Below are 24,901 nucleotides of genomic sequence, written 5' to 3'. Positions count from 1 at the left end.
CCTGAAGCTGCAAAGGGGAAACATCCTTCTCTCCCTCCCCACAGAGGCACAGGATGACAGGGACACCAGCAATGCTCCCTCCACCCCTCACTGCATGGCTGTACCCACGGGGACGAGCAGCTGCTGGCCTGCTGCGTCTGTGCAGACGGGAGTTAATTTGGAGCTGAAGGAGGCAGAAGAAATTTATTTGCTGCCTCAGAGCTATCACTTACCTGTGGGGCAAATTGTGAAATTCTAAGTAGGCTTTGCAGAGCACAGTCTCACCACCCTTGCAAGCTTCCAAGCCTAGAAGTGAGCATTTCAATTTTCACATCCCAGCACAGCAGCATGCTCGAGATGTCTGGCAGATGGGGCAGATCCGAGTGTTAAGGAAACCCGTAATGTCAGGGCTGCCATCGAAGGCTTCAGGAACCAATTTGCAAAACAAGGGTTTTCAAACTCTCTGTGGATCAAATGGAGCAAGAGACACAAAGGATGAAGGCTTGCCATGGGATTTGGAGAATAAAGCCTCCCGGATGCTCCGGTCACCAGGAATACACTGAAGGGAAAAGCCTCTTCCCTCCAAACCTTTCTCCTACTATCAGCAAAATCTGCTTAAATCATTCAAGTCCACTCTGCCACCAAACTAGCACAGGCTGGTCTGGCCTTTGGAGGCTAAATTGTAAATGGATTAGTAATTTTTAAAAAGACCTTAGCAGGAAGGTGCCTCTAACCAGTACAGCACTTCTCCAAGCAGATCATCATCAGATCTGTATTCTCACCCCAGCAGATGACAGCTGAAATAATGGTAGCATGCAGTCCAGTTTCTCTCAAACCTCAGCAACCTTAATGTGACATGCTCCTAAGCACAGAAATGCAACATGACAACATTGGGAAACCACTTCTGCAGAAGGCCAAGTGGGGTTAGCACCTACACACTGACCACGATGCACACATGTAGAAATGTCGATTGGTGACCATAGTTCACATAAAACTCTCAAGCTTTAGCTCTAGACCTGTATTAAGGGAAACCTACACCAAGAGCCAAAACCAACAGTGGCAGCTTTGCCATCCAACCTCACCGATTCGCCTTCTGGATGTGTTTCCAGCGCTCCCTGTTACAGACTGTGCAAAAGCGAGATAGCACAGATGCTAAACAATGAGGCCCTGTGATTTATAGGGGGGTGTATCCGGGTCTACAAATCAAGTAAAACAAGCCCAAGCAAAACAAGATACAATTGAGAGGTGTGTTCAGCACGGATAATGTATTGATAAGTTCCCACTTTATTATTTACAGGGGTTGCACCTAAAAAATCTCCTAAAACAACTTCAGCTGTGGGGACATATTCTTCTTCCTGTTGGCAGATGGCAACTTAAAAATAGGGAAAAATCCAACATCCCTCTGCATCTGCAGCAGGGAAAAAGGGATCTGTGCCCCATCCTAGTGGGGTTTTGGCCACTGCAAGCAGCTGCAGCACTCAAAGGAGTTCAACCCCATTTTTCTATCTGAAAATGGCACCGTGCAGAGCTCATCGGGGCTGTGAAGGAAGGAGCAGGAAAGAAGAGGAGAAGGCAGTTAGGCCTTGCAAACTGTAGAAAAAAGGAGGAGGAAAAAAAAAAAAAAGAACATATCAAGACCATAACAGCATTAGGGTAAAATTTTCACAACTACAGCTCAAAATGGGAGGGGGTGCAGAAGATGTGAGCAGCACACGTGGCCGCTGCCTGCTCAGGGTGAAAGGGGTTGCTTTTATCAAAGCAGAGCTATCAAAGAAAATAATAACAACAATACAAAGTACTGCTCTTGGCATTAAATATTCATGGCAGCAGCTACAGCACAGCTAATGGAAAGTGTCCGTAAAGCCTTAAAAAACTTTGTTAATGCACAGAGACTGGCAGAGGTCACAGCACGCTCAGAGCAAATTGGGAGCCATCGAACAAAAATAGTTTGTCCCTTTTTGAAACAGCACTAAAAAGCTGTGCATTTACTGCAGTGAGACCAAGCCAGCTGAAGGCACCAAGGAGGGTTATACATGCTCATTAACACCACTCTGGGCAGCCGGCTGGCAAAACCACACTTTGCCAAAGCAAAGATCAAATCAAGGCACCTGTTACTTTGTTCTGCTGGGGATCTCAGAAAGCTCAGCACCCACATACAGAGGAGATGGCATTAACAAACCAATATGTTAGTCACATTAGTAGTTAGTTTTTTTGTGAAAGATTTGAAGACACCGGGATCTGTCACTTCAGTTGCCTGCTTCTGTTCATCTGCACTGGGTTATTTATGCCCTATGGCTTGCTCAGCTTCCCAATCGTTTGTATAAAGAGGTTTGCCCTCTTTCATTTTTTAATTAAAAAACAGAGTGGAGAAAACTTGTGATTCACTCCCAGGACATAGAAAAATGGAAAAAGAAACCACCCACCAACACATGCAAACATTTCCTAGAAAGTCAACAACTGGCCTTTTCAGGTTAACATTCATGGCATTCCACAACCTTATTTTACATAGAAAAGGCCACCATCCCTTTTCCATCCTGAACATCATTAACCCTCTCTGTTCTTCAGGCTGCAATACCTATCTTCAGATAGGCAGATCAGGCAAAAACAGACAGTGCCTTACCCATTCCACATGAGGTCCCATTTGGCCAACAATTTCCTTCCCTGTTTCTTTGTTTTTAGAGTAATTTTACAGTAAAAATCTCAAACTAATTAACTAATGTCCTTGCACAGGCTTTCTCTACGCAATACCTTCAGTGTAGATACTAAAGATACACCTTTAATGTCTTAAGCTTTATATCTGTCATTAAATAAGGGGAAAACTGACAGACCAGGGCCCCAAGCACAGCACAGAATTCATATTCAAAACATTTCCCGATGAAGTTCAGCATATTAGATCACACTTTCTCAAAATAGTGTTTTTATTTATCTAGACTTTGCCACAACAATAAATTAAATCCATACAAAGCCAGAAAGCATCCGAGATGCCATTATCCTCAATAGACTTACATCAAGGATAAACATAACTTGCAGTGCCCAAAGGAAAGATAGTAAAGTGCCCAAAATAAGATATTAAGAGCCAAATTAATTGGTGACATAAGCAGGTACAAGTACATTGAGTGAAATGGACTAGCTTATGCCTGCAATGAAAATAACCATAAGCATTTAGCATTTTCTTCCTCAAGTCTTTGTTTAAACGAATCTGAATTTATTAGTCTTCTGCTGAATAGATATGATAAATTCCTACTGAAATTATCCTCTGGTGAGCAGCAATAAATACTTGGCAATATTCTTTCAAGTGAGCCATTATTTTCATCTGGCTAAGAGCAAATCCAGGTTTTCTGCACACACAGATGAAAGCCATCTTCAGTGCAATAAGCAAGTGCAAAACAGCATGGTGCTGCCGAGGAACAAGGAAACCTCCCCAAGCAGAGCAACTCAGATGCTCCTCCTTGACTGAGTCCACACTGTAACAATACAGAATATGTCCATACATAATGTACACACTCCTATTAAATGCTACAGGTCAAAACTTTCAGGGCATAATTTAACAATGAAAATATGCACTGCATATCAGATCAGCTCATGCAACAAGGACAGGGGGGTCAGAATAACCCCCTGCGATTCAGATGGAAACAGTTAGAGGCCTGCTACGCCACCTGGACTGTCACAACTCCATGAAGCCAGAGAAATTCACCCATAAGGTGCTGAGGGAATTGGCGGAGGCGACTGCCAAGCCACTTTCCATCATCTATCAGTAGTACTGGTCAACCAGAGAGGTCCCAGAGAGCTGGAGGCTTGCCAGCGTGACTCACATCTACAAGAAGTATCATGAGGAGGATCCAGGGAACTACAGGCCTGTCAGCTTGACCTCAGTGCCTGGGAAGGTTATGGAGCAGATTGTCTTGAGTGCAATCACATGGCATGTGTGGGACAACCGGGTGATAAGGCCCAGTTAGCATGACTGGTCTGCCTAATCAACCTCATCTCCTTCTATGACTGAGTGACCCACCTGGTGGATGAAAGAAAGGCTGCTGACGAAGTCTGTCTTGACTTCAGCAAAGCTTTTGACACTGTCTCCCACAGTGTTCTCCTGGAGAAGCTGGCAGCCCGTGTCTTGAACAGGTACACTTCTTGCTGGGTAGAAAACTGGCTGGAGGGCCAGGCCCAGAGAGTGGTGGTAAATGGAGTTAAATCCTGCTGATGACAGACTCAGACGGTGTTCCCCAGGCATCAGTGCTAGAGCCTGTCCTGTTCAGTATCTTTACTGATGACCTTGCTGAGGGGATTGAATGCACCCTCGGTAAATCTCCAGATGACACTAAGCTGGGAGAAACTGTCAATCTGCCTGGGAGTATGACGGCCCTACAGAGTGATGCAGGCTGGATCACTGGGCTGAGGCCAGTGGGATGAAGATAACAAAACCAAGTGCTGGGTGCTGCATTTCAGTCACAACAATCCCATGTGGTGTTAAAGGTTTGGGGCAGGTTGGCTGGAAAGCTTTGTGGAGGAAAAGGATCTGGGGGTGCTGGTCGATGCTCTGCTAAACATGAGCCAGCAGTACGCCCGGGTGGCCAATAAAGCTAAGGGCATCCTGACTTGTATCAGAGATAAGGTACTCAGCAGGACTAGGGAGGCGATCATCCCCCTGTACTCAGCTCTGGTGAGGCCGCAACTTGAGTGCTGTGTTCAGCTTTGGGCCCCTCACTGCAAGAAAGACATTGAGGCCCTGGAGCACGTCCAGAGAAAAGCAGCAAAGCTGTGAGGGGTCTGAAGCATAAGTCTTAAGGGGAGCGGCTAAGGAAGCTGGAACTGTTTAGTCTGGAGAAGACACTTTATCGCTCTCTATAACTACCTGAAGGGAGGCTGTGGTGAGGTCAGCGTCCACCTCTGCTCCCAGGTAACAGCAATTGGACAAGAATGGCCTCAGGTTGCATCAGGGGAGGTTCAGGTTGGATTTTAGGAATAATTTCTTCTCAGAAAGAGTGGAGAGCTACTGGAGCAGTAGCTGCCCAGGGAGGTGTTCAAGAAATGTGTAGACGTGGCACTGAGGGACATGGTTTAGTGGATAATATTGGTGGTAGGTGGATAGCTGGACTACAGAATTGATTGTGGAGGTCTTTTCCAACCTTAATGATTCTAAGATTCTATGATAACAAAAAACAAAACAAACAAAAAAAAACAACTGGAGTAAGACCACAGATAGTACTTGTCTTTAGGAAGAGAAGAAATCACTCCTTGTCAAACTGATCATCTAAACATACAAATTGTTCCCATATAGGAGAAAAAAATATATTTTTAATCTCATCCAATATGTGCTCCATTACACAAACACACATCCGTGCGTCACCTCAGCACTTCCCAGTGTCCTCCAGCTGAGGCATTTAACAGATGGGTGTTGTGAGACACTTTCAAGCATTGCTGCTTAATTCTAGAGGAGATAAAACCCTTTTGAAGTTCCTGGCTCAGGAAGTTCAGAGGTCAGGCTGCTCGCCTAATTTGCTCTTATACAAAGATCCAAAGCAGGAAATGCCTCATCTTTTAAACCTTCCACTGAAGATATCATTTATGGTGAACTGTCAACCACCATTGGGTTTGTTTCACACAGCAGTGTGCAGCCCTGCACCTCAGCATGCTCAGGTATGATGGGCACTTGGTGGAGCACAAACTACCAGACGTATTCACACTGTCACATCATCACACTTCTGGTATTTGTTTAATGAAACATGAATCAACGCGTGACCTCACATGAGAGCTGATCTTTGCATCCCATACCCATGCTGCACTATCCACCAACAGAAGCTCTAGAACTCAGCTCATCTCATTGTTGGCTGGAGGTGCCTCCTCACTGCCCAAATCCAAGCAGTGTAACCCTAATTCTACCAAACACATGGGAAGAAACAGAGCTGAGAGGGAACAAAAAGCAGTTGCACTGAGAGTGCTGCTTTGCAAATTCTTAATTCTCTCCCTCCTTCCATCCTCAGGCTTTCACACACATTGTTTATCTTTTAATCCAGGAGCCTTACACAGGGAAGAACCATCATTATAACATAATCCAGGATCTGGGCCAACATATGACACAGAGTAGCCCTAAATCCCTTCAAAGTTCCTAAAGCCCTTCAAAGGAAGCAAACCCAGCAACCAAAGTTCAGGCGGTTCTGCAGCACCGCAGTTTATTTAGTCTCAATGTGCTGCCCTCCTCGGGACCGTGGTGGTCTCTGGGATCAGCTCCTGGTGTCCACCTGCAGACCCAGCACCCAAAGAGCACTGCCAAGCTCTCAGGTTTCTTGTAGCGACAGGGGCTTATTTTAGTGTTTAAAACAAAATGTGTATGTTTTTTTAACCACTCATATTTTCTAATAAATTTCAGAGTCTTCTTTGTTATCTTCCCAAAGCTTCAAAAATCAAAAGGTCCAGCAACAAACTTTATCTCCTAATGAAGAAGTTGATAAGCATAAAAAAAAAAAAAGGCTCACAAAAGCTATGTCTATAGTGAAGGAAATATTATGTCCACAGCTTCTTCACTTTGGCTTACCATTCCCACAAACCACTCAGGAGATGACCACTGTTCAGGTAATTGCAGAAACTTAAAGAAAGCTTAAAGAAAGTCATTGCAGCTGCCCAGGTCTTGAAAGCCTCTTTCCCTCCCCCTCATTCCCATTTGTCTTTTTTTCCAATGAGTATCCTCAACCAGGAGTTGTAAGGGAAAGCAGATATAAGAATAAGCCATTGTCATTAATGAATTGGCTCAGTCATGCTGTTAACAGCCCCATTTAATTGTATAGTAGTATTTACTTGGCAGCTTCCTTCACTATAATGTAGTAACAATCCGCTGCACTGTCCCAAATGAACTACCAGGGCTCAGTTTACCATGGCACTACATTCACACCAACTACCTGAAATTTTATCCATTTGCCTCTCACAGTTCTGTAATCAAGCATATAGCCAAGGCTAGAGTAGTCAGTATTCATCTCAGCTTTCATGACCAAAGCACTCAAAGAAATACCACTACACAGGAGTACTTACCAGCAGCATCCTCATCATGGGCAAATCTGTCACTAATCATGAGGTGAGGTGTCCAAGCTGGTGGGTCTGGGTCTGTTTTGTTTTGCTTTTAGCTTTTTGTAGAAGAGAAATGAACATTATCAATATGACCGACCTATCAACAGCAGGACTCGGAACCCACAGCAGAACCATAGAGCAGCCTGGGTTGGAAGGAGCTCTTAAACCTTGTCCATTTCCAATCACTGCCATGGGCAGGGACACTTCCTGCCAGGTCAGGCTGCCCCGAGCCCTATTCATCCAAGCCCTGGATCATCAAGTACCACCCTTCTTTCTCACCACTCTTCTTTGTTATTGTTACTTACCTTCCATCACTTGATATAACCAGTCTGCCCAGAAAAGTAAAGCCCAGAAGAAATCTAGACTTCCATCCTAAATAACCACAAAAGCTAGTTGTGAATGGCTATGGATGTGGCCACAGAAAGACACAATGTTCCCTGAAGATTCCCTTGGAGATTCATGCTGCCCCATGGCAGCAGGGACAGCCTGGTGCCCCAGCCCAAACCACTCATCTGCTCCCAGTGCTCTGCCTGCCCCTACAGGGAGGGAGATTTCCGCACAAGGAAAAGAGCACCAAACCCTAATGTGCACCCTGCACTAAGCAAGGGAGGTAGCTTCATGTGGCATCTGCTACCTGAGGCTCAAAAAGCACTTCTAAAAATTCAGTATCCCTATTTTGCAGACAAAGAAACAGCAAAATTACTCAATCCAAACAGAGCTGCAGAAAACAAAAGCCACAGCTCTGCATGGCACTGTATAGGTTTTTCTTTTTTTTGTGTGTATGCTATGTCAAAAATACAGCAAAAACTCTTTCCACATTTTTACCAGAGATGCTATTTTAAAAGATTGTATTTTGGAAAGTACATATTCCTTTCCTTTAGACTTCTTTATCGTGCTAATTGACCCTGCCAGCTTCACGGGAATCAATCCAGCTGCACAGGGCAGGCGTGAGCTGTCCCTGTTAACAAGCCACCGCGGGCTCCAGCCCGACCCTATTGGGAATCCATAACAGCAGCTGCTCCCATTGGCTTCAGCAGGAGTGGAGAACCTCCTCCAGGCTGAGGAAAGAGATCCTATAGAACAGGAGACGATGAGCAAAACCAGAGATGGAATGACTCCCACAGACAAGAAATACTTGTAATTTCCAGCTACCTAAATGCAATGAGGTCAGAGTAGAAGAGAAAGGTCTGGTACAATTGATCCCAGAACTAGGAAACAATAACACTTTGGAACCAATATGGATTTTCTTTAACAACAATGTAAGAGGGCGTGTTGCAAAAATAGCAGAAACAGATAAATATAGAAGACCTGTCTTCCACTGAAGAGCCAAGTGCTGGAGTCTCTGTTTACATGTACATTACTAGCAACACCATGCACTGTATCGAATTACAGTGTGATTTCCATTTCAGTGCATGCAATTCCTCCCCACTACCCCCACCAGTCTCACGAGGAATCATACCGCTAAGCACAGCAAAAAAATACCCAGACACCTTTGGCTATAAACGCAGCTGTCTTGCCTTATGATAGAATGCTTTCCTTTACACCACAATGCATCCACACACAGCTAACTGGAAAAGATTGTTTTTTTCCTCCCCACATTTTAAATATTTGCCTAAGCATCCTTTCCTTTTCACTGCTTGGTAAGAGTCAGCTACCACCACCACTCTGCTGCTGCTAAACATCCAAACTCAGCTGTTGACAAAAAGGAGAATTGCAACATAAAGGCAGGGAAGGCAACTCCATGAGAAATGTGAGCTTTGCTGCCCAGCCTTCCGGGGCAGCCTGGTGAGCTGACTCGGCTGCAGCTTCCCAAAACACAGCGCTCGTGGCATGGCTCCTTCTGGGCTTCCCAGCCTGCTGCTGACCCGGCACAGCTGGGCGCCAGAGGAAGCTGCAGCAGGGCTGGAAATAATAATAAACATCATAAACAACTAGAAAGCAAATAAATAAAACTGTTGGGTTTGTTTCTTCTGCTAATGTAGATGGGAGTACAGCTCTTTAATGGTCTGAACTTCCTATAGCAAGTATCACAAGAGACCTAAGCTGTCCGACCTTAGTCCAAGCTAAACCTTTATTCTCCACCCCACTGCTCTTCACAGGTCCACATTCATAACAAAATAATTTAATAAGTGTCATCTACATAGAGGTTACCTAGATACTTTGAAGATAAGTGAATATGTGCAAATAGCACAGTTTCACTTATGTCACATCTAAAAGAAAATGTACCCAAAGCTACCACCCTGTAGGCAATGAGAAAGAATATACAGAATAAACTGAAAGAACCCACATCACGCCTACAGCACAACAAAAGCTAACAGCTTGGGTTAGGGGACACTTCTTCCCTCCACAGTTATGCTGGGAAACTAATACCCATTTACTCGGGAGATACAGAGAGGTTACATCAGAGGATACCCCAACTTTAAAACACAACTGCACTGTTGCAAAGCAAGGCTGATCTCAGAGCATTCTGCACAAAGATCTGTACTCTCTAGAGAAGCAATGCCCCTGAAAAGAAAATAACAAAGAAATATGCATTCCAGACCTTTCACAAAAACTAAGTGGTGCATTATGCAGTAGAGGAGAGGGTCAAGCACCTCAGACCACTTGACTCGTGAACAGAAATGCATTCTGCAGTCTCTGGCACACACTTAGCTCATGCAAACAAGCCTTTGCTGCCAAATGACATCTTTACGCATCAGCCTCCAATCTGGCACTCATTCTTTGCTTCTTCAGAGGCTTCTTCCTAAACAGATGAAAAACTTCTGGCCACAGAAGACAAAGCAGCTCACCTTCAGCTTACCTCCTAACACCTGAATGCTACTAATGGCAATCAGCTGCTCAAAGACCCAGAGCAGCCACAACAGTGCTGTTAGAGACAACCAAGCTGCCTATTACACAGCATCCCCAGGTCAGGTCACCAGACAGGTTCAAGACATTTCAAGCAAAATTCATTTTGAGGGATTGATGCCAAAGCAGGGCAGCGAGAGAGGAGCTGGTCAAGGCCGGGGCTGGTGTCACCTAGGAGAGTCTCATGCTGCTCTGCTGGGCCATTCTCTGGGAGCAGCAGGCAGTGCTGAGCCTCTGGAGCATCCACATCCCTCTCACATCACTGAGCGCTTTGAGGCAGGCTCCCAGCCCCGCTGTTTCCAAGAGTGGGAAGAACAAAAGCAGCTGCGCACTGCGGTTCAGAATTACAGGGCTCAGCTCACAGAGAGAGCAGCACCGAAGTCGTGGTGGCTTTTGAGAAGGTTACAACTCACATAAAAGCTGAAAAGCTGTTTCCTCTCCTATCACTCTAATTAATTGTGCAAATGAGAACAGGGCCTAAGTGAATGTACTGCAGAGCGCGACTCCAAGGCGCCTTGCAGTCCTGCAGCTTTTAGCTTTCAGCGCAAACACTCAAAATTCTGCTCACTGCTATTTTCAAGAAAAATAAACAAACAACAGGCTCAGACTGGGAGTTCTCCTAAAGGCTTTTTCCCCCCCTCCAATTTACCTTTAGAACAGTCATAAGCCATTAGCACGTCTCACTTCAATACCTAATTGGTTAAATGATCCAGCTTCACTTTTTCCCAGGGAAAGAACGCCTGGGAACAGGTCACTATCGCACAGTGGGTTCTGCAGTACCACTGGAGCACACTAACAGAGAATGAGGAAGCACTGCCCACCTGCTGCTCCTCTCCCTGCACCCAGGCCTGAAGGAGGATGCCATCGCTTGCAGGCGTCTCCTTCTCCCCAGGGCACACAGAAGGATACTCAGGAAAGCTGGCTCCCCAGAGCCAGCTCACATTTGGTGGCAAAGGGGGGATTACAGGCAGGCAGAGCAAAGCAAAAGGGCATACAGAAACACTGACCTTCTTCGGAATGGTCTAGATTCCCCACTTAAGACTTTACCAAAGCTTTCAAGTAAAAACCCATTGTTTCGAGGTAAATTTTTTAAAAGAAAAATAAAACACATCCTCCCCATCCCTGAAGATGCCCCAGTGCCTCTGTGTGTGCGCTCACGCTGACTCACACCCTTCCCAGAGGAAGCTTAAAACCCTGTGTAATTGATGCTCTACCAATTTGGAGAGGGGCTGGAGCCATACAAAGAGACCCTTTATCTTACAAACAGAACAAAACGAAGCAGAAACGAACTCATTCTCAGGCTTATAAAACAGGCCTTTACAGATAATTATGTTTTATTACTCTTCATTTTATGAGAATTGTGTTATACAAAACAAATACCAGATGCCTATTTGTTTCATATTGGGAAGGGGGGTGGGGAATGAATCTCTTCAAGCACTGCCGTAAGCAGCACTGCTTTTAATTAAACACAATAAATGCATAAAAATTAATGCTGTTTGGAACCAGCAGGTAGGAAGCAAATGTAAAATTGTAGCCACTAAAAGAGCCTCTTGTCCCTAAGCTCCCATGGCAAGTGCCTGGGGCCTCCAGTTGGTTCTCTGGGAAGGCTCCTGAGATGTGATTTTTTCTTAAAAATTAATATCCAACTCTGCAGATAACCAAAAGCTTAAAAAAAAAGGAGGTGAGGAACTTAAACGTTACTGATACTGAAATGACACACAGACTTAACAAGGAAAACCTGTGAGTTATAAATAAGCCAGCCACGCAGCTTAAACAGGAAGCTATGGGTTCAAATGATGGAAGATGAGGGTGAAGGCAAAGAAATGCAAAAGGATTTCTGGCAACTTTAAAATAAAGCAATCAACCAAAGCAGCAGCACTGACATCTCAATACGAGCTGGATTCTTTCACTTGCTAGGCTGACACAACAGTCCTCCAGAAGCATGCAGGACCCAACCCCACAACAGAGACCAGGGACACGCACTAGAAACATGGAGAAGACAACTGGAGGGAGGCACACAAAGCACACAGAAGCACAAAAGCAAGGATTGGACACAGCTCCTCAAGGAAAATAGAACATGCCCAACTTCTCAGCAACAGCCAGATGTCAGCGGTCCACCCCCACAGAAGAATCACTAGGAAATTCATTTCCTATTTGCACTGGTGGTTTCCTTTTTCATTTTAATTGCATCAAGATCCAATCATAGAGGGACAATAGATGCTTCTTTCTCAAGGCCAATACTAGCTGTGCATTGTCAATCCAGTTTTCAGCATCATGCCTGATACTGCTTTAATGCTAACATTCTGCAAAAGAGTCTGGAATTGTGTTGGCAGGATCGTGTTCCAGTGGGAATCTTCTTCTAGAAAGACTTTGTGAAAGAGAGATTTTATAGACAGTGCAGTAGCAAATGCCAAACACGTAACAGTGAAATGGTTTCCATGTTTAGCTGTTCAATTCCAGGTTTCCCTACACTGTAATTGTTGAGAGGGTCTCCTGTCCCACCCTCCACCAGTGCCTATCCTCAACCTTAACTGTCCTCTCATTATATTTGTTTACAAACATTCATTGCATTCTACACTTTATTAGTCCAGGCAGCTAACTGTAAGACCCCAGTACTACTCAATACAATTATAGCAATCAGTGCATTGATTATTGTGAAACACAGTTATCCTGAGGATAAAGGTGAAGTCAACAAGAAGCAATGTTGTAAGCAGTAACTGCACTACCAGGGCAACCTGAGGCCGTATCACCACCCCCAAGCCCATAGCTCTCATTTCAGACACAACATGGATTTCACTGCTAATTATTTTACTGTGACCTGTGGCAGAAGGGTTTTTCATTAAAATGAAACAACATTAAAAATCCTTTTTGCTAGAAAGGTTTATTATAGGCTGCTAGAAGCAGCTACCCGAACAAAAGCAGAAAAGCTGTTTTCGTTGGAAATTCAGGGATGTTTCTACACACAAAGCCAAAGGACACGCATTCTAATCACCACATTTGCTATTTCAGCTTGCAGTGCCTGTGGCAGCTGGTTTGCCAGCAATGCAAGGGGAGTATGCTGGGCTACTGAGCCCGTGGGTGTTGCTGCATCACCAACCTCCTCCAGAGGCTCAAGTGTTCCAATGGCTCACCTCTTCCCTCCATCACTTCACTCAGTCACTTTCATCTTGCCACAACAGCAGTGCCATGAAAGGAAAGGGGGGAGTGGGAAGAATGTGCTAAAATGAAGCAAAAAAAGGATTATTTGGGACTGAAAAAGTCAATTTGACAGAGGAATCTGGCAAGAGCTGACACTGCGAGCCAGAGATGAAAGCACTATGTATGGGACCTGTGGTGCACGGACAGCAATGGTGGCATGATTCTCATCAGAAAAACTCATCTCTAACACCTCCTGAGCATCACTCCCATAAAAGAGCCAGATAACAACCTAGGACTACGGGATTTAGCTCAGATTTCATACATGACGACGCCTTGAGACACGTGGCCAAGTCAAAACTAAAACAAAATGGTTTTTAAACCTTTCTTAAATGGATCCACGTGCCAAAGCCAGCCGTGCAGCCTGAGAACATGCCAAGTAGTAAAGGGAAGGAGAACACCAGCCCGCGTTAAGATCTGTAGAAGTGTATTTAAAAATACAAGCGGGAAATGAGGAGAGAGAAATGAAAATGAACAATTGCCTGAAATACTTCCCTGAAATACTTCCCACCTTCAGAAATTCCCCCTTAAAATCCCTACCTGCTCCAGTCACCTTGCTGCTATCAGATTTTTATTACTCTTACTTGCGAGAAATTCTGCGCACTTAACATGCAGGAGCGGTACCCGGGAATAGATCCTGCTGCCATAGATAATGCGGTTCTAAGGGAAACCCATCAATTGTTAATGGCCATGCAAATTGTTGAAACTGGAGAGTTATTCACAGTTATCTCACTGTGATTTGGTAAGTGTCCATGCCTGATGCGATCACTCACTTGATATATTATTCCATTACCATTCAAGCAGCAGCCTTACCTTTCGGTTTTAGGGGGAACAAAAAGGGCGAGAGAGAACAGGAGGGTGAAGGGCTGCTATTTGTTTTCAACTACCTTAAGCAGCCACACATACCTTCTCGTGAGAAGGTTTTACAGCACAGTCAATCTCTCTCTGAGACTACAGTCATGACTTACTGAATTTCTTAAACCCCTCTGACCAGAAACTGAAGAAGTTTAGCGCGCAGTTTCAGCCCCTGCTCTTGCAAAGCACCTCCTTAGGTTTCACTCAAACACATGGTTCCCACATACTTTGTGGCCCTGGATTTTCAGGCTGCAGATTGTACACTTGTACATTTTCTGATCAGGGCTCTCTACTGCTTATGCAAAAATGTGCTGACACCCAGTAAGCTACAGGTGTTTCCTCAAACCCGTAATGCATTCACTCTCTTTCGGCACCAACTTAGCAATTATTAATTTTCAGCATTACTGCAGCTCCAACATATTAGATGCCTTTTTTTGTTGTTGCTATTGCTTCCTGCCTGTGATTTATTACTTTTAGAGAAGCATAGTTTGTTTTTCCATTTTGTTTGTTCGTTTACAAACAGCCCTTCGGGGGGAAATGTTATTCTTCTTTATAAAGTAATTCTGAAATCGCAGGATACAAAATAAATCCTGTAATTATGTTTCTCACTGGGATTAGGTAAATTATATTTAATTAAAAAAACCTGCTAGCACCCAGCACAACGGTCGGTGACAAATCGAGGAGATGAAACATTTATGTGTTTATCTTCCTGCTGCAGCTGATTGAGTCCCTGAGCAGGCACACCCATTCCAACCTTCTCAGACACAGAACCAGCCATTAAAACAAAGACTCGTCCCCTCAAGACAAAGGTTCTGACTTCCAGAGGTTGCCCCTGATTTCATTCCTGCAGACTCAGCAGGGGGAGGTTCCATGGGCCTTGGGCAGTCACCCACAGAACTACCCAACTGCACCAGCAGTTCGGTGCTGTGACGGGCATCTGCCTTTGTTTGCAGGGAAAGATCTGCTCAGAAGTCAAGACTTTATAAAGAGAATAAAAGGAAAGCAAGATTTGTAACTAAACTCCCTGCAGCTGCATGAAGGAAGTGCTTGGTGCTGGCTTAGCCTGTGGCCAGCAGGTCACACCTGCCCCAGCACTACAGCCAGAGGAACCCTGCTAACCTGCTTCCTGTGCACACTTCCAGCTGTAAACGCAGGAACCCACAAGGAGAGGCATTCTGCAGCAGCAGGGGATTTCCACAGCTTCTTCTTCTTCTTCAGGTTTGCAGTCACACTCCCATCCACATTCCTGTACCCAGCATGATGTGGCCACACTCATCCTGCAGCGCTCTCACCAGGCTGGGAGCCTCTGTGTCCTACAGCTGTGATGTTTTAGGGAATCACGTACACTTGACACATCCAACTTGAGACCCACTGACAGCACTGTGGTTGTGTCATGCCCCATGCCATCATGGCAGCAGCTCTGCATCTGCCCCATAGAGGGGCCTGGCCCAGTCACAACCATCATGGCATCGCTTTTGGTTGTACATGCATTTGTGATCAACTGTTTCCAAGGATGAATGCAGAAGAGTAATATCTCATCAAGAATCTCTGGTGAACACCTTGACAACTCACTGTAAATTGCAATTGCCACTGCCAATGCATCAGCCTGATACTGCAGTTTCACAAAAAACAGGGACAGCCCACTAGTTTTACTGCCCTCTTCTTAATGTGTATCTTAATAGAATCCAAATAATGATAAGTTCTGTTACTTATATACATTAACTTTATTACGTATTTAATGAGGGCTGCTCTGAAAGTAATGCCTCCTATTCCATTATGTTGGCCTGTGACATCAGGGGCAGATGGTTTTGGTACAGCAGCAGAGGCTGACCCTTCCCACCAATATCCCGTGACTTGCTGCTGTCATGCAACAGATGGCAGCAGAGGGGCAATCTGACAGAAGAGCGTCTGACACGGGAGTGCGTATGAAGCAAAGGTGTGTTACCAAATTCCTCCATGCAGAAAAAATTGCACCTATTGACATTCATCAATATTTGCTGATTGTTCATGGAGCCCAGACGGTGGATGTGAGCACAGCAAGGCGCTGCGTTTCAGCAGTGGCAACAGCAAGTCACCTGCACAGGCTCTATGAAAATGCATAGCTAATAGAGGTGACTGTGTTGAAAAAGTGTTTTGTAGCTGAGACTTTGCTCCATTAAATAGTGTTGCTGTGCTCTTTGTATCTGTTGCAGTTTCCACGGAAATACTTTCAGACCAACCTTCGCAGATGCAGTTCTGGACAATTTCTCTTCTCTCAGTGCAGCCCAAGCAAGACAAAAGGCTGGACATCCAGGATGGATGGACATCCACACTCTTCTGCAGCATCAAAGAACTGATCGTTAACAGGACAAGGTCCCCCACACCTACTTTAAAACATTCCAGCACACATTTTCCATTTAGGACCCACCGGCAGGGTGCAGCCATCAGCGCTGCGCTCCAGCAGGAGCCGAGCAGCGATTGATCTCATTGATTTGTGTCCATGGGCTGACACAGCCGCATCGAGCAGCGCTAATCTGGTGGGAGGGGAACGGAGCTGCGCTGCCTGCAGCCCAGCGTCCTGCCCAAGTGCTGTGCTGCAGCAATGGGACCGTGCCGGGATCACACAGGAGCAGCCAGACGCTTCTCCTGACCGTGTTTACAGCCAACACGCCGTCGAATGCCTAACTGTATAATTATAACCTATTACAATTATGCAAAAAAGTAACATTTCAGAAAGGCCTTCTCATTTCCCATTCTTAGCACTGAATACTTTTGTTTTGCAGCCAATCAACTAAATTAGCCCTAATTCTGCTTCATTCACAGACACAAAGAGTATATTAGAGAAAAAAAAGTGAACAAACGGGAAATTCACTTAGGAACATAGGAATTATTTTGTTTTCATCTATCTCTGCAATAGAAACCAGGGGGAAGGAAGCCCACTTCAGCACGGGCAGCTCTGCAGTCCTTCGCAGCACTGTGCAGCTCTCTGTACGGCACCAGGACTGGCAGTGCCTCAGCACCTGGGTGAGCATGACACTTAGAGCTGTCCAAAAGAAGCAGTGGGAACCAAAGAGTTCGTGTATTGAAACTGACCATGCACCGTGATCTACGAAACCTGAAAAAAACCAACAAATTAGTTTTTGCGTGATGTCTAGAGAAAATGGCACCTCCTTCCTCTCACGACTGAGGAGTCCCAACCTCCACAACTGGCTCAAAGTTATGTTTCCTTATTCCCATTCACAGTACTATTTTAGAAAGTCACATCACATTTGAAAGTCATCTAACTGCATATGCTCGCTTAGGTTCTTTCTCAGCAGAGCAGCTAGGCACAAAATTCTGCTGAGCAAGTGCCTGGATTTCTTAAAGCACTACTTCTCTTTCCTCATGTGAAACAAATCTCCTCTCTTTTGTTCTCATCTTGAATTCTTTCCTCCAGCTAGGTTCCTCTACAGCCCCAGCATGCCCATCTCTCATCCAGCTGTGTGCAAGCCACCTCCCGCTGCAATTCCAGGACAAGGACTGCTTGGAGCATCCTTCCTCAGCCTCTCCCAGTGCAGGAGTTCAAGCTGTCGCAAACAGCATCTGCTCCACACACAGAAGAAAGTACCACCGCCAGCATGCTCTGCCTTGGACTCGCAGCCCCCCAGCATAACAGTGAGCGTAGGCTGGCCAGGACACCCATATGCCCCAAAAAACTAAGCATCCTGGAAAGCTGCAGAGCCTTAAATATAACCTAAAGTTACACATTCCTGTGTGCTGAACTCATCTCCCTACAACACGGAACAGGAATACGCATCTTGCATCATCCGCCAGCTACAGCCAAGTCCTTGAAAAAGAAAGCCACCAGAGCAGGATGTGGCCATTGCTTCACTTCCAGTTATCTGTATGCCCACCAACTGCTCTCCTCTGGGTATTACAGCAGTGTGTTTACCAAAGACCACGGAACTCTGTGGATTTGCTGAAAGAAACCTCACAGTGAGAAAGGGAAAGCAATCACAGATAATACTCCAGAAATCATCAGATTACAGCACATTCTCTTGACTCACATCTGTTGAGTAAATAAGTGTTTTGTGCCCACCAGTCTCATTTACTTCCCTCTCACAGTCAGCTGCCGTTTTCCTCTTCAGTGGACTGTTCCAAGGCTGTATATGGGCCAAATTGCTGGATTATTTCCAGCAGAGTCAAACTGAAACCCAAGTTTCAGTTTGATCTTCCAACACTAAGTTGGATGCAATAACTTTCCCAATATTGTATGTGCACTTATCCTTCTCTTGAGGCAGATGCAGGGCATGGGCAGCATATCCTTAAAATCAAAGAATCATTATGGCTGGACAGACCACTACTATCATCTAGTCCAGCCATCAACTCATCACTTCCATGCCACTAAATCACATCACTCAATGCAACAGCTACTCTGTTCTTGAACACCTTCAGGGACAGTGACTCCACAACCCCCAGCATCCTGTTTCAGTACCTCATCCCTCTTCCTGAGAGCAAATTTTTCCTAATAGCCAACTACAAGAGATGGTTTAGTAGCTTGTGGTACTAACAGGAATGGGAGGATGGTTGGACTAGATGATCTTGCAGGTCGTTTCCAACCTTGCGATTCTGTGATTCTGTGATTCTAATATGCAACCTTGCTACAGGCATCTTGCTAGGGCACAGCTGGTCTCAGTCCAGGCTAGAATCGTGACTTTCAGCTCAGTGTTGGTTTGGGTTCAACAAAGTGCCAACGACCCATTTCAGGTTTAATTCTGAAAACGTGGAAACAATGGCTTGGACCTTTCTTCTTTTTTTTTTTTTTTTTGAGTTCTGTTCTACTGCCACACAGTGATAATTGTTTATCAGTAAATTATCCTGCAACACCTCCATTTCTGCCTACAGAAAAAGGACCAGAGCAGCCACCTGCTGTAACAGTTTGTCACCACACAGCCTTGGGTTAGACGCTTGACAGGAGCGACGTAGAAAAGCCTGGAGCGAGCAATTATAACAATAACTCACCCCACAAGGAAGTTTAATCACTCAGTTAGGAGGGAGGCTGGATGCACCCACAGGCAGAGTGCGTGACCCTGTGCAAGTGGGACGGATGATCAGACACTGGAGCATGTGGGATGGATGAACAGCACACACCTGTGGGGTGCCAGCACAATGTCCCCTTATGGCATGCATCAGTGACAATTACCATCCCTACCTTGGTGTCTTCGGGGGCACGTGCACTGCACCTTTCTCAAGAACTCACAGCTTTTCCCACCTGCTCTAACAGACATGTTAGGACACCCTGACATGCACTGAGCAGGGGGAGGAACATGTTGCAACAAATGTTGTGCCTCACCAAGATGTGCTGAGGCAGGGGAACTTTGTTATTTACCTGCTTACTTCTCTTTGGAATAAATACATTGTAGAACAGGCAAACTTCCAGTTTCTTGAAAATTGATATGAAAATAAAAAAGCGGTCTGATGGGGACAGGCCTCTGCAGGAGCCAAGACACTCTGGGAAAACGCCCAAGGTCTCTTAGCAGTTCTTGAGTTTCACCCAAGCCCGAGAAACAGACGGGTGATATTTGGGATCCTTGGGCCCGTTCTGTCCCAGCTCAGCTCACTGCTCTCAGGGTCGGACCCGTTCCAGACAGACTGCACGGATATTTCTCAGCCCTGTCCTGAACAGCTGTATAAAAGCTGATCTCTAACACCACATCAGTAACGTACCTTCATATTCTAAAAACAATGCACTGAAGCTCAAGGTGTTGAAAAAGGAATTCTGCATTTGTTCAAAACACGCACATACATGCACAACATCGAGATTCTCATCACACGCTCAGCAGGCACGCCTGAGCCTTCCTGCATGTTTCCATGCCAGTCTTGTGAGCAGCACACTCAGCCCTAGTGCCCGGCACTTCTTTATTTTCACATGTGTACATAAGCCCCGGTGGGGAGGAAACAAAACTGAAATTGCTTTTCTTCCCACTGTGTGCTCACTGCACATCCCTGTAACCTTTGCTCGGGACGGTGCTTTTATGGCAGGAGGTGCAGCGGTGATTGACACACGTTCCACCAGTAGAGTGCACACCAGGTAAGCCTGCAGCGCACTAGGAAACAACTAGGGAAAGCAACACACATGCATCTGGCTGGGTGTTTTCCCCATAACACCTCACACAAGCATGCTGAAGGTCCCCGCGCACCCTGCAGGGCTCTCCCAGATATAAGCACACTTTCTGCCTGCATCTAGGCAGCCCCAAGCAGGTCTAAGGGCAGCCACTTCTTACCAAAAGCCCTCAGCTTCCTCTTGCCAGTCCAGTCCCATGCCACACTGTCCCACAGTTTTCTGCTTGGTCTCGTGCTATTCACACTTCTTGAGCACTGACTGCTTGAAAAACACTAAGTCTATGAAGAATGCCTAGCTGCACTACGTCTCCGCCACCACAAAGAAGTTTACGGTTGTCCAAAAATTTTGCTTACCTTCCCTTCTCCTGCCTTCTCTCTTTGATTCTGTTCATTATGTGCTCTGTTTTATTTCCCTCATCATTTCATTACTGATATTAACTACAGCTATCCTGCACAGATTCGGGAATAAAGGTGCTGAACAATGAGCCCTCACATTTCTGTGTATCTCTGCACTACGCACCCATTTTCTGAAGGCAGGGCTGCACAGCCAACATCACCACAGACAGCACTATTTACTCTCCTAGAAAGATCCCTATTCTTGTGTGAATCTATGCATCTGCCTTGATTAAATTATCACATTCCACGATTTCTTTCAGTATCCGTAGCTATTTATATTACCTTTCAAAAAATAATTGTTTGGAACCAGTTAAGCCTGTACATGAATTCTGCCTTTGTTTAAAACACATTGTACATATGTATATATTTAGACTGTCATTAAATATTAAATAAGAGGCTGTCTTCAAACTTCAGCAGCACTGCTTGCTTGCTTAACCCTTTGCGAAAGGGAAAGTTCAAAGCTAAAGTCCTTCTGAGCAAGTTTGGGAACTGGTGGTAAAGTCTGACTGCCAGAGCCAAAGGCGCTGTGGAGAAACCAGAGGTTTTCTTTGTTTTCCTCTAAGTTCTGCTTGCTAGTAGTCTAATCGTAACAATGCAATTCATTTTGGTCTGCTTTATCTGCTGAGATGCGTAACTGGGATGCAGATTAATTAACTAACATACAGACAGATCTTTCAGCACAATTCAGGGAGTCTAACACACACATGCTATCCTCACCTTCCCCCCACTGAAAGAAAATGCTTTTACATTTCCCATGGGTAAGGAGGGCGCCTTTCTTAGCTCTGTCATATTCCCAGAGAGGAAGGAATACAACCTGCAGACACACAAACCTTGTTCAATCTACTGTGCAGTAGATAGATCTCCACAATGAGTAACTTACAGTGTGTGCTGCGCTGAGGGTAACAGAACACGCCCCACCTCACTGACATGAGATCACTGTGTTTTACAATCTGACCACCTGGTCAACCCAGCTCAGCCAGCTCTGCCCCTCGCATCGAGCCAACACATCAAGGCCAGCTCTCCATGGAGAGGGCATCGATGCTCACCTCAGCCCTGCAAAGTGCTGCAGCATAGGAGCAGTAGAATGCTGTGTGGCCCTCCCAGTCCTACATGGACATGCAATTATGTGCATCTTGGAGAACGCGCTTACCCTTTCCCCGATTAAAACCTCAAAGACACATTGTTGGACCTGAGCTGAACAAGCCCTACAAAAGCATTGTGTGTGTGGTTCTCAAGGCCCACAGTTTTCTCAGGCCAGCAAAGGTCCAGTTTAGAGACACTTCAAAGCACCACAGTCCTACTGATGGTCAGCTGCCAGAATAGTCTGAGCGGAGTCCCTGAGCCTTTTGCCCAGCAGAGAAGTTACATGCCCTTGGGATGTGACCTTGTTAGGTTTATGGAGCCAACAGAACTCCAGGTGGGGTCAGTGCCCTAATGGTGAAGCAGAACGGAGCATCAGCAGGTGGCACAAGTGGCTGCTGGCTGGCACTGAGCAGCACAGGGCAGCAGCACCACAGAGGGATGCTCTTACCAGACACGAGGCCAAAGGGCTTCAGTAACCGCTCGGCATGGTGTCTGAGTGCCAGGAGCTCAGTGTGCCTCAGCTCTTTGTATCATCTCATTTTCTGGTAATAATCTTTTTTCACTTCCTGTCTTACCCAGCGGCGCTGCGAGGGAATGCAGAAGCCACCACCAGCACGGCACGGCTGTGTGCCAGCAGGCAGCATGGCACACCTCTGGGGGCTGTGTGTGCACTCAGCCCTGAGAAATAGGCAGCAAAGCGCAAAGCTTAGGAGGAGAGCTGTATCTTGTATTAGGACTAAATGCTACGGCTGGGGGGGAAAAAAAGTTCTTACCCATGTCAAACAACGGCCGGTGTTTGTTTTTGTGACAACCAGACAACGTGGAGCACAGTAAATAATGCAGACCTTTCGTATCTCACAGTTGGCTCAGATTGCTCCTCCTCTGCCAAACAACAGCACGCCCTGAAGGCCACGGTCACAGCTCTGCTCTCCCAGTGCCCGCAGGGAGACCCACGGGACCCCTGTCACCAACAGCACAAATTCAGCTCAGCATCTCCACGCTGCTTCTGCTTTTCATTCTGTATCCCCACTGGGTTTTTTCCACGCATGCATCACTGCATCCCCAACAACTAAAAGCTTTCTAACAGCAAATGGCACTAAACGCCCAGCATTTTGCTGCTGCCTCCCCACTCCGGGGCAGATTTACCAGGATGGACCCACATTTTGGTGTTCTCAAACCAAACCCTCCCAGCCCCCGTGGCCGCTTTCGGTGGGAAGCGAGCGGCCGACGGGAAGTTCTGCTCAGCGCCGATGCCATGGGAGCTCCTCCACCACTCCTCCCCAGGAGCGTTTCCACCCACGCTCACAGAGCGTTGCAAAGCCCTTCCCGCAGCCCCACCACGCGCCGCTGGCTGCACGGCACAACGCCGCTCCGCTCGATTCAGCGTCTGCCTCCTTCAACGTGGAAACCGTTCTCACGGAAAACTTCACTCTGCAGGCAGTGGTGCTGGTCAGCATTTAGATCGACTGCACGCAGCTTAATCAGCACGGCAGCGCTGGAGGTAGTCCCTCAGAAGCGATTTTCCCAGCAGCTCTACACACAAACCTGAAAAGCATTCAGGAAGGTAACGGCACGGGGATACGGTACTGCCGGCACAGCACAGGAGACAGCCGGGACACGGAGCGCTAAACACAAACCGCGCTCACAGCGCTCACACATCCTCACACACAGATGTAGGCACTCGCACGCAGGGCATCAGCACAGCGTTTCCCTTCCCTCCTTTCTGTCCGGCGTTGTCAGCTCCGGCCAAGAGCCGCGAGGCTGTGACACCCGGCAGCGACCGGTGTGGCAGCACCAGCCCTTGGCCTCCAACTCTTTCAGCTCCGAGGCAGGGCTGCGAGAGGGCACTGCTCGGGGAGCGCCAGGTGCACGGCATCCACAGCAGCACCTCTGCCGCCCAAGGGCCACGGACACTCTGCTGGGCACGGTCTGCTGGCCGTCACCGCGTGGAGCAGCCACAGACACACCGACCCACCCGCGGGACCCCGGCTTCAGCGCTCACTTACTTCTCGTATTCGGTGTTGTCTCTATCGCAGCGCGAATCCTTGTGCTTTTGCCAGTCTTTGCCGTGCTTGCAGGTGGTCAGGAGGACAACGTCCTCCCCGTTGTGGACGTGATATAAGGCATTCCTGGTGTCTGACCCTATCCCTGTCAGGTACCTTTTCCCCTTGAATACCAACATGTACTTCCTGAGAGGAGGGATGGTGTTAAACCTCAAAAATCCCTTCTCCCCTCCTGTCCTAGGGTGATCCTTAGAAAAGAGCGGAATAGAAACATCAAAATTGGGTCTGAAGTTCTCGGTGCTGATGCTGGCTTTGGCCAGCATGGCCTGCCCGATGTCGAAGCCCACGTCCTCGGTGTAGTCGGGCCAGGTGCCGGAATATAAATTAAAAATCAAGTGATTTCTCCCGTTGTTCCACAAGTGGAGGCTCTGCACTTTGGAGCGGAGGTTGTGCACGTACTGCGGGGAGAGCTGGTCCCGGTCCAGCGTGTCCAGGCTGAGCACGAAGAGACACGCCTGGCTGGGGTCGGAGGTGTAGAAGCGGGAGCCCTCGATGGCCGCCAGGACGTTCTGGTAGCTCTCGGCGATCTTCTCCCCCTTCTGCTGCGGGTACACGTAGACCTTGAAGCCGTTTTTCTGGCAAAGGGCGAAGTCGAAGCAGGACTCCATGCGGCAGCGGCGCCCGCGGTAGAGGCCGGCGCTGGCGTCCCGCCGCTGCCGGGGGGAGACGCGGGCGCCGCCGCCCTCGGGGCCGGGCGCGAAGGGCCGCAGCGCGTCGGGGAAGCGGGGCCAGGGCCGCTCGGCGCCGGGGCCATGCCGGCTGCTACCGGGCGGCGCAGCGCGGCGCGGGGCGCGGGCTGCCCGCAGCTGCACGCCTCCGAGGTAGAGCAGCAGGGCGAGACAGGTGCCGGCGGAGAGCAGCGTCAAGTAGCGTTTTTTGGCCTGCATGTGTCCGGCGGGGGTCCGGGGGGCTGCGGAGGAAGGCGGGGGCGGCCCGAGTTCGCCGGGCGCCGCTCTCAGCTCCGGTCCGCCATCTTCCCGCCGGCAAACACTTCAAACTCTCTTCGCCCACCTCCGCTCGGCGCCTTTCCCCAAGCCGCGGGCTGGGGCTGCGCATGTGGGCGACCGCCGGAACTTTTCGCCGCCGCTCTCTCAGGGGCGGCGGGCGGCGGCGGGCCGGCGGCGGCCCGGCGGGGCGCCCCGCATGCACTCAGGGGCCGGCCCCCCGCGCGGGGCGGGCACCGGGGCAGCCCCGCTCCCGCCTTCCCGGCCCTCTCCTCCGCCACGCTCCCGCCTCCCTCCCGCCCGCCCTCCCTCCCCTCTCCGCCGCCGGCTGCCGGCCCGGCGGGGCGGCCCCAGCGCTCACAGCCGGCGGGCGCCGCGCCGCAGCCTGACGAAGCCCTG

At 47.6% G+C, this 24,901-nt stretch overlaps 1 protein-coding gene across 1 annotated transcript in view; it reads right to left on the bottom strand.

Moving 5' to 3' along the window:
• EXT1 (exostosin glycosyltransferase 1) overlaps positions 1–24,656 on the bottom strand; it is a 161,800-nt gene extending 137,144 nt beyond the window's left edge. Inside the window, exon 1 of the mRNA XM_042836017.1 lies at positions 23,502–24,656. Coding sequence (XP_042691951.1) covers positions 23,502–24,445 — 944 coding nt within the window. The 5' untranslated portion in view covers positions 24,446–24,656. The remainder of the gene's footprint in view (positions 1–23,501) is intronic.
• Positions 24,657–24,901: the final 245 nt, after the last annotated feature.

This window comes from Centrocercus urophasianus, unplaced genomic scaffold, assembly GCF_019232065.1.
Source record: "Centrocercus urophasianus isolate 14NV4802_14NV808 unplaced genomic scaffold, USGS_Curo_1.0 seq_11, whole genome shotgun sequence".
Classification (NCBI taxonomy): Eukaryota; Metazoa; Chordata; class Aves; order Galliformes; family Phasianidae; genus Centrocercus; species Centrocercus urophasianus.
Note: the sequence above shows the minus strand (reverse complement) of the source record. Positions and strands in the feature narration are given on the sequence as shown.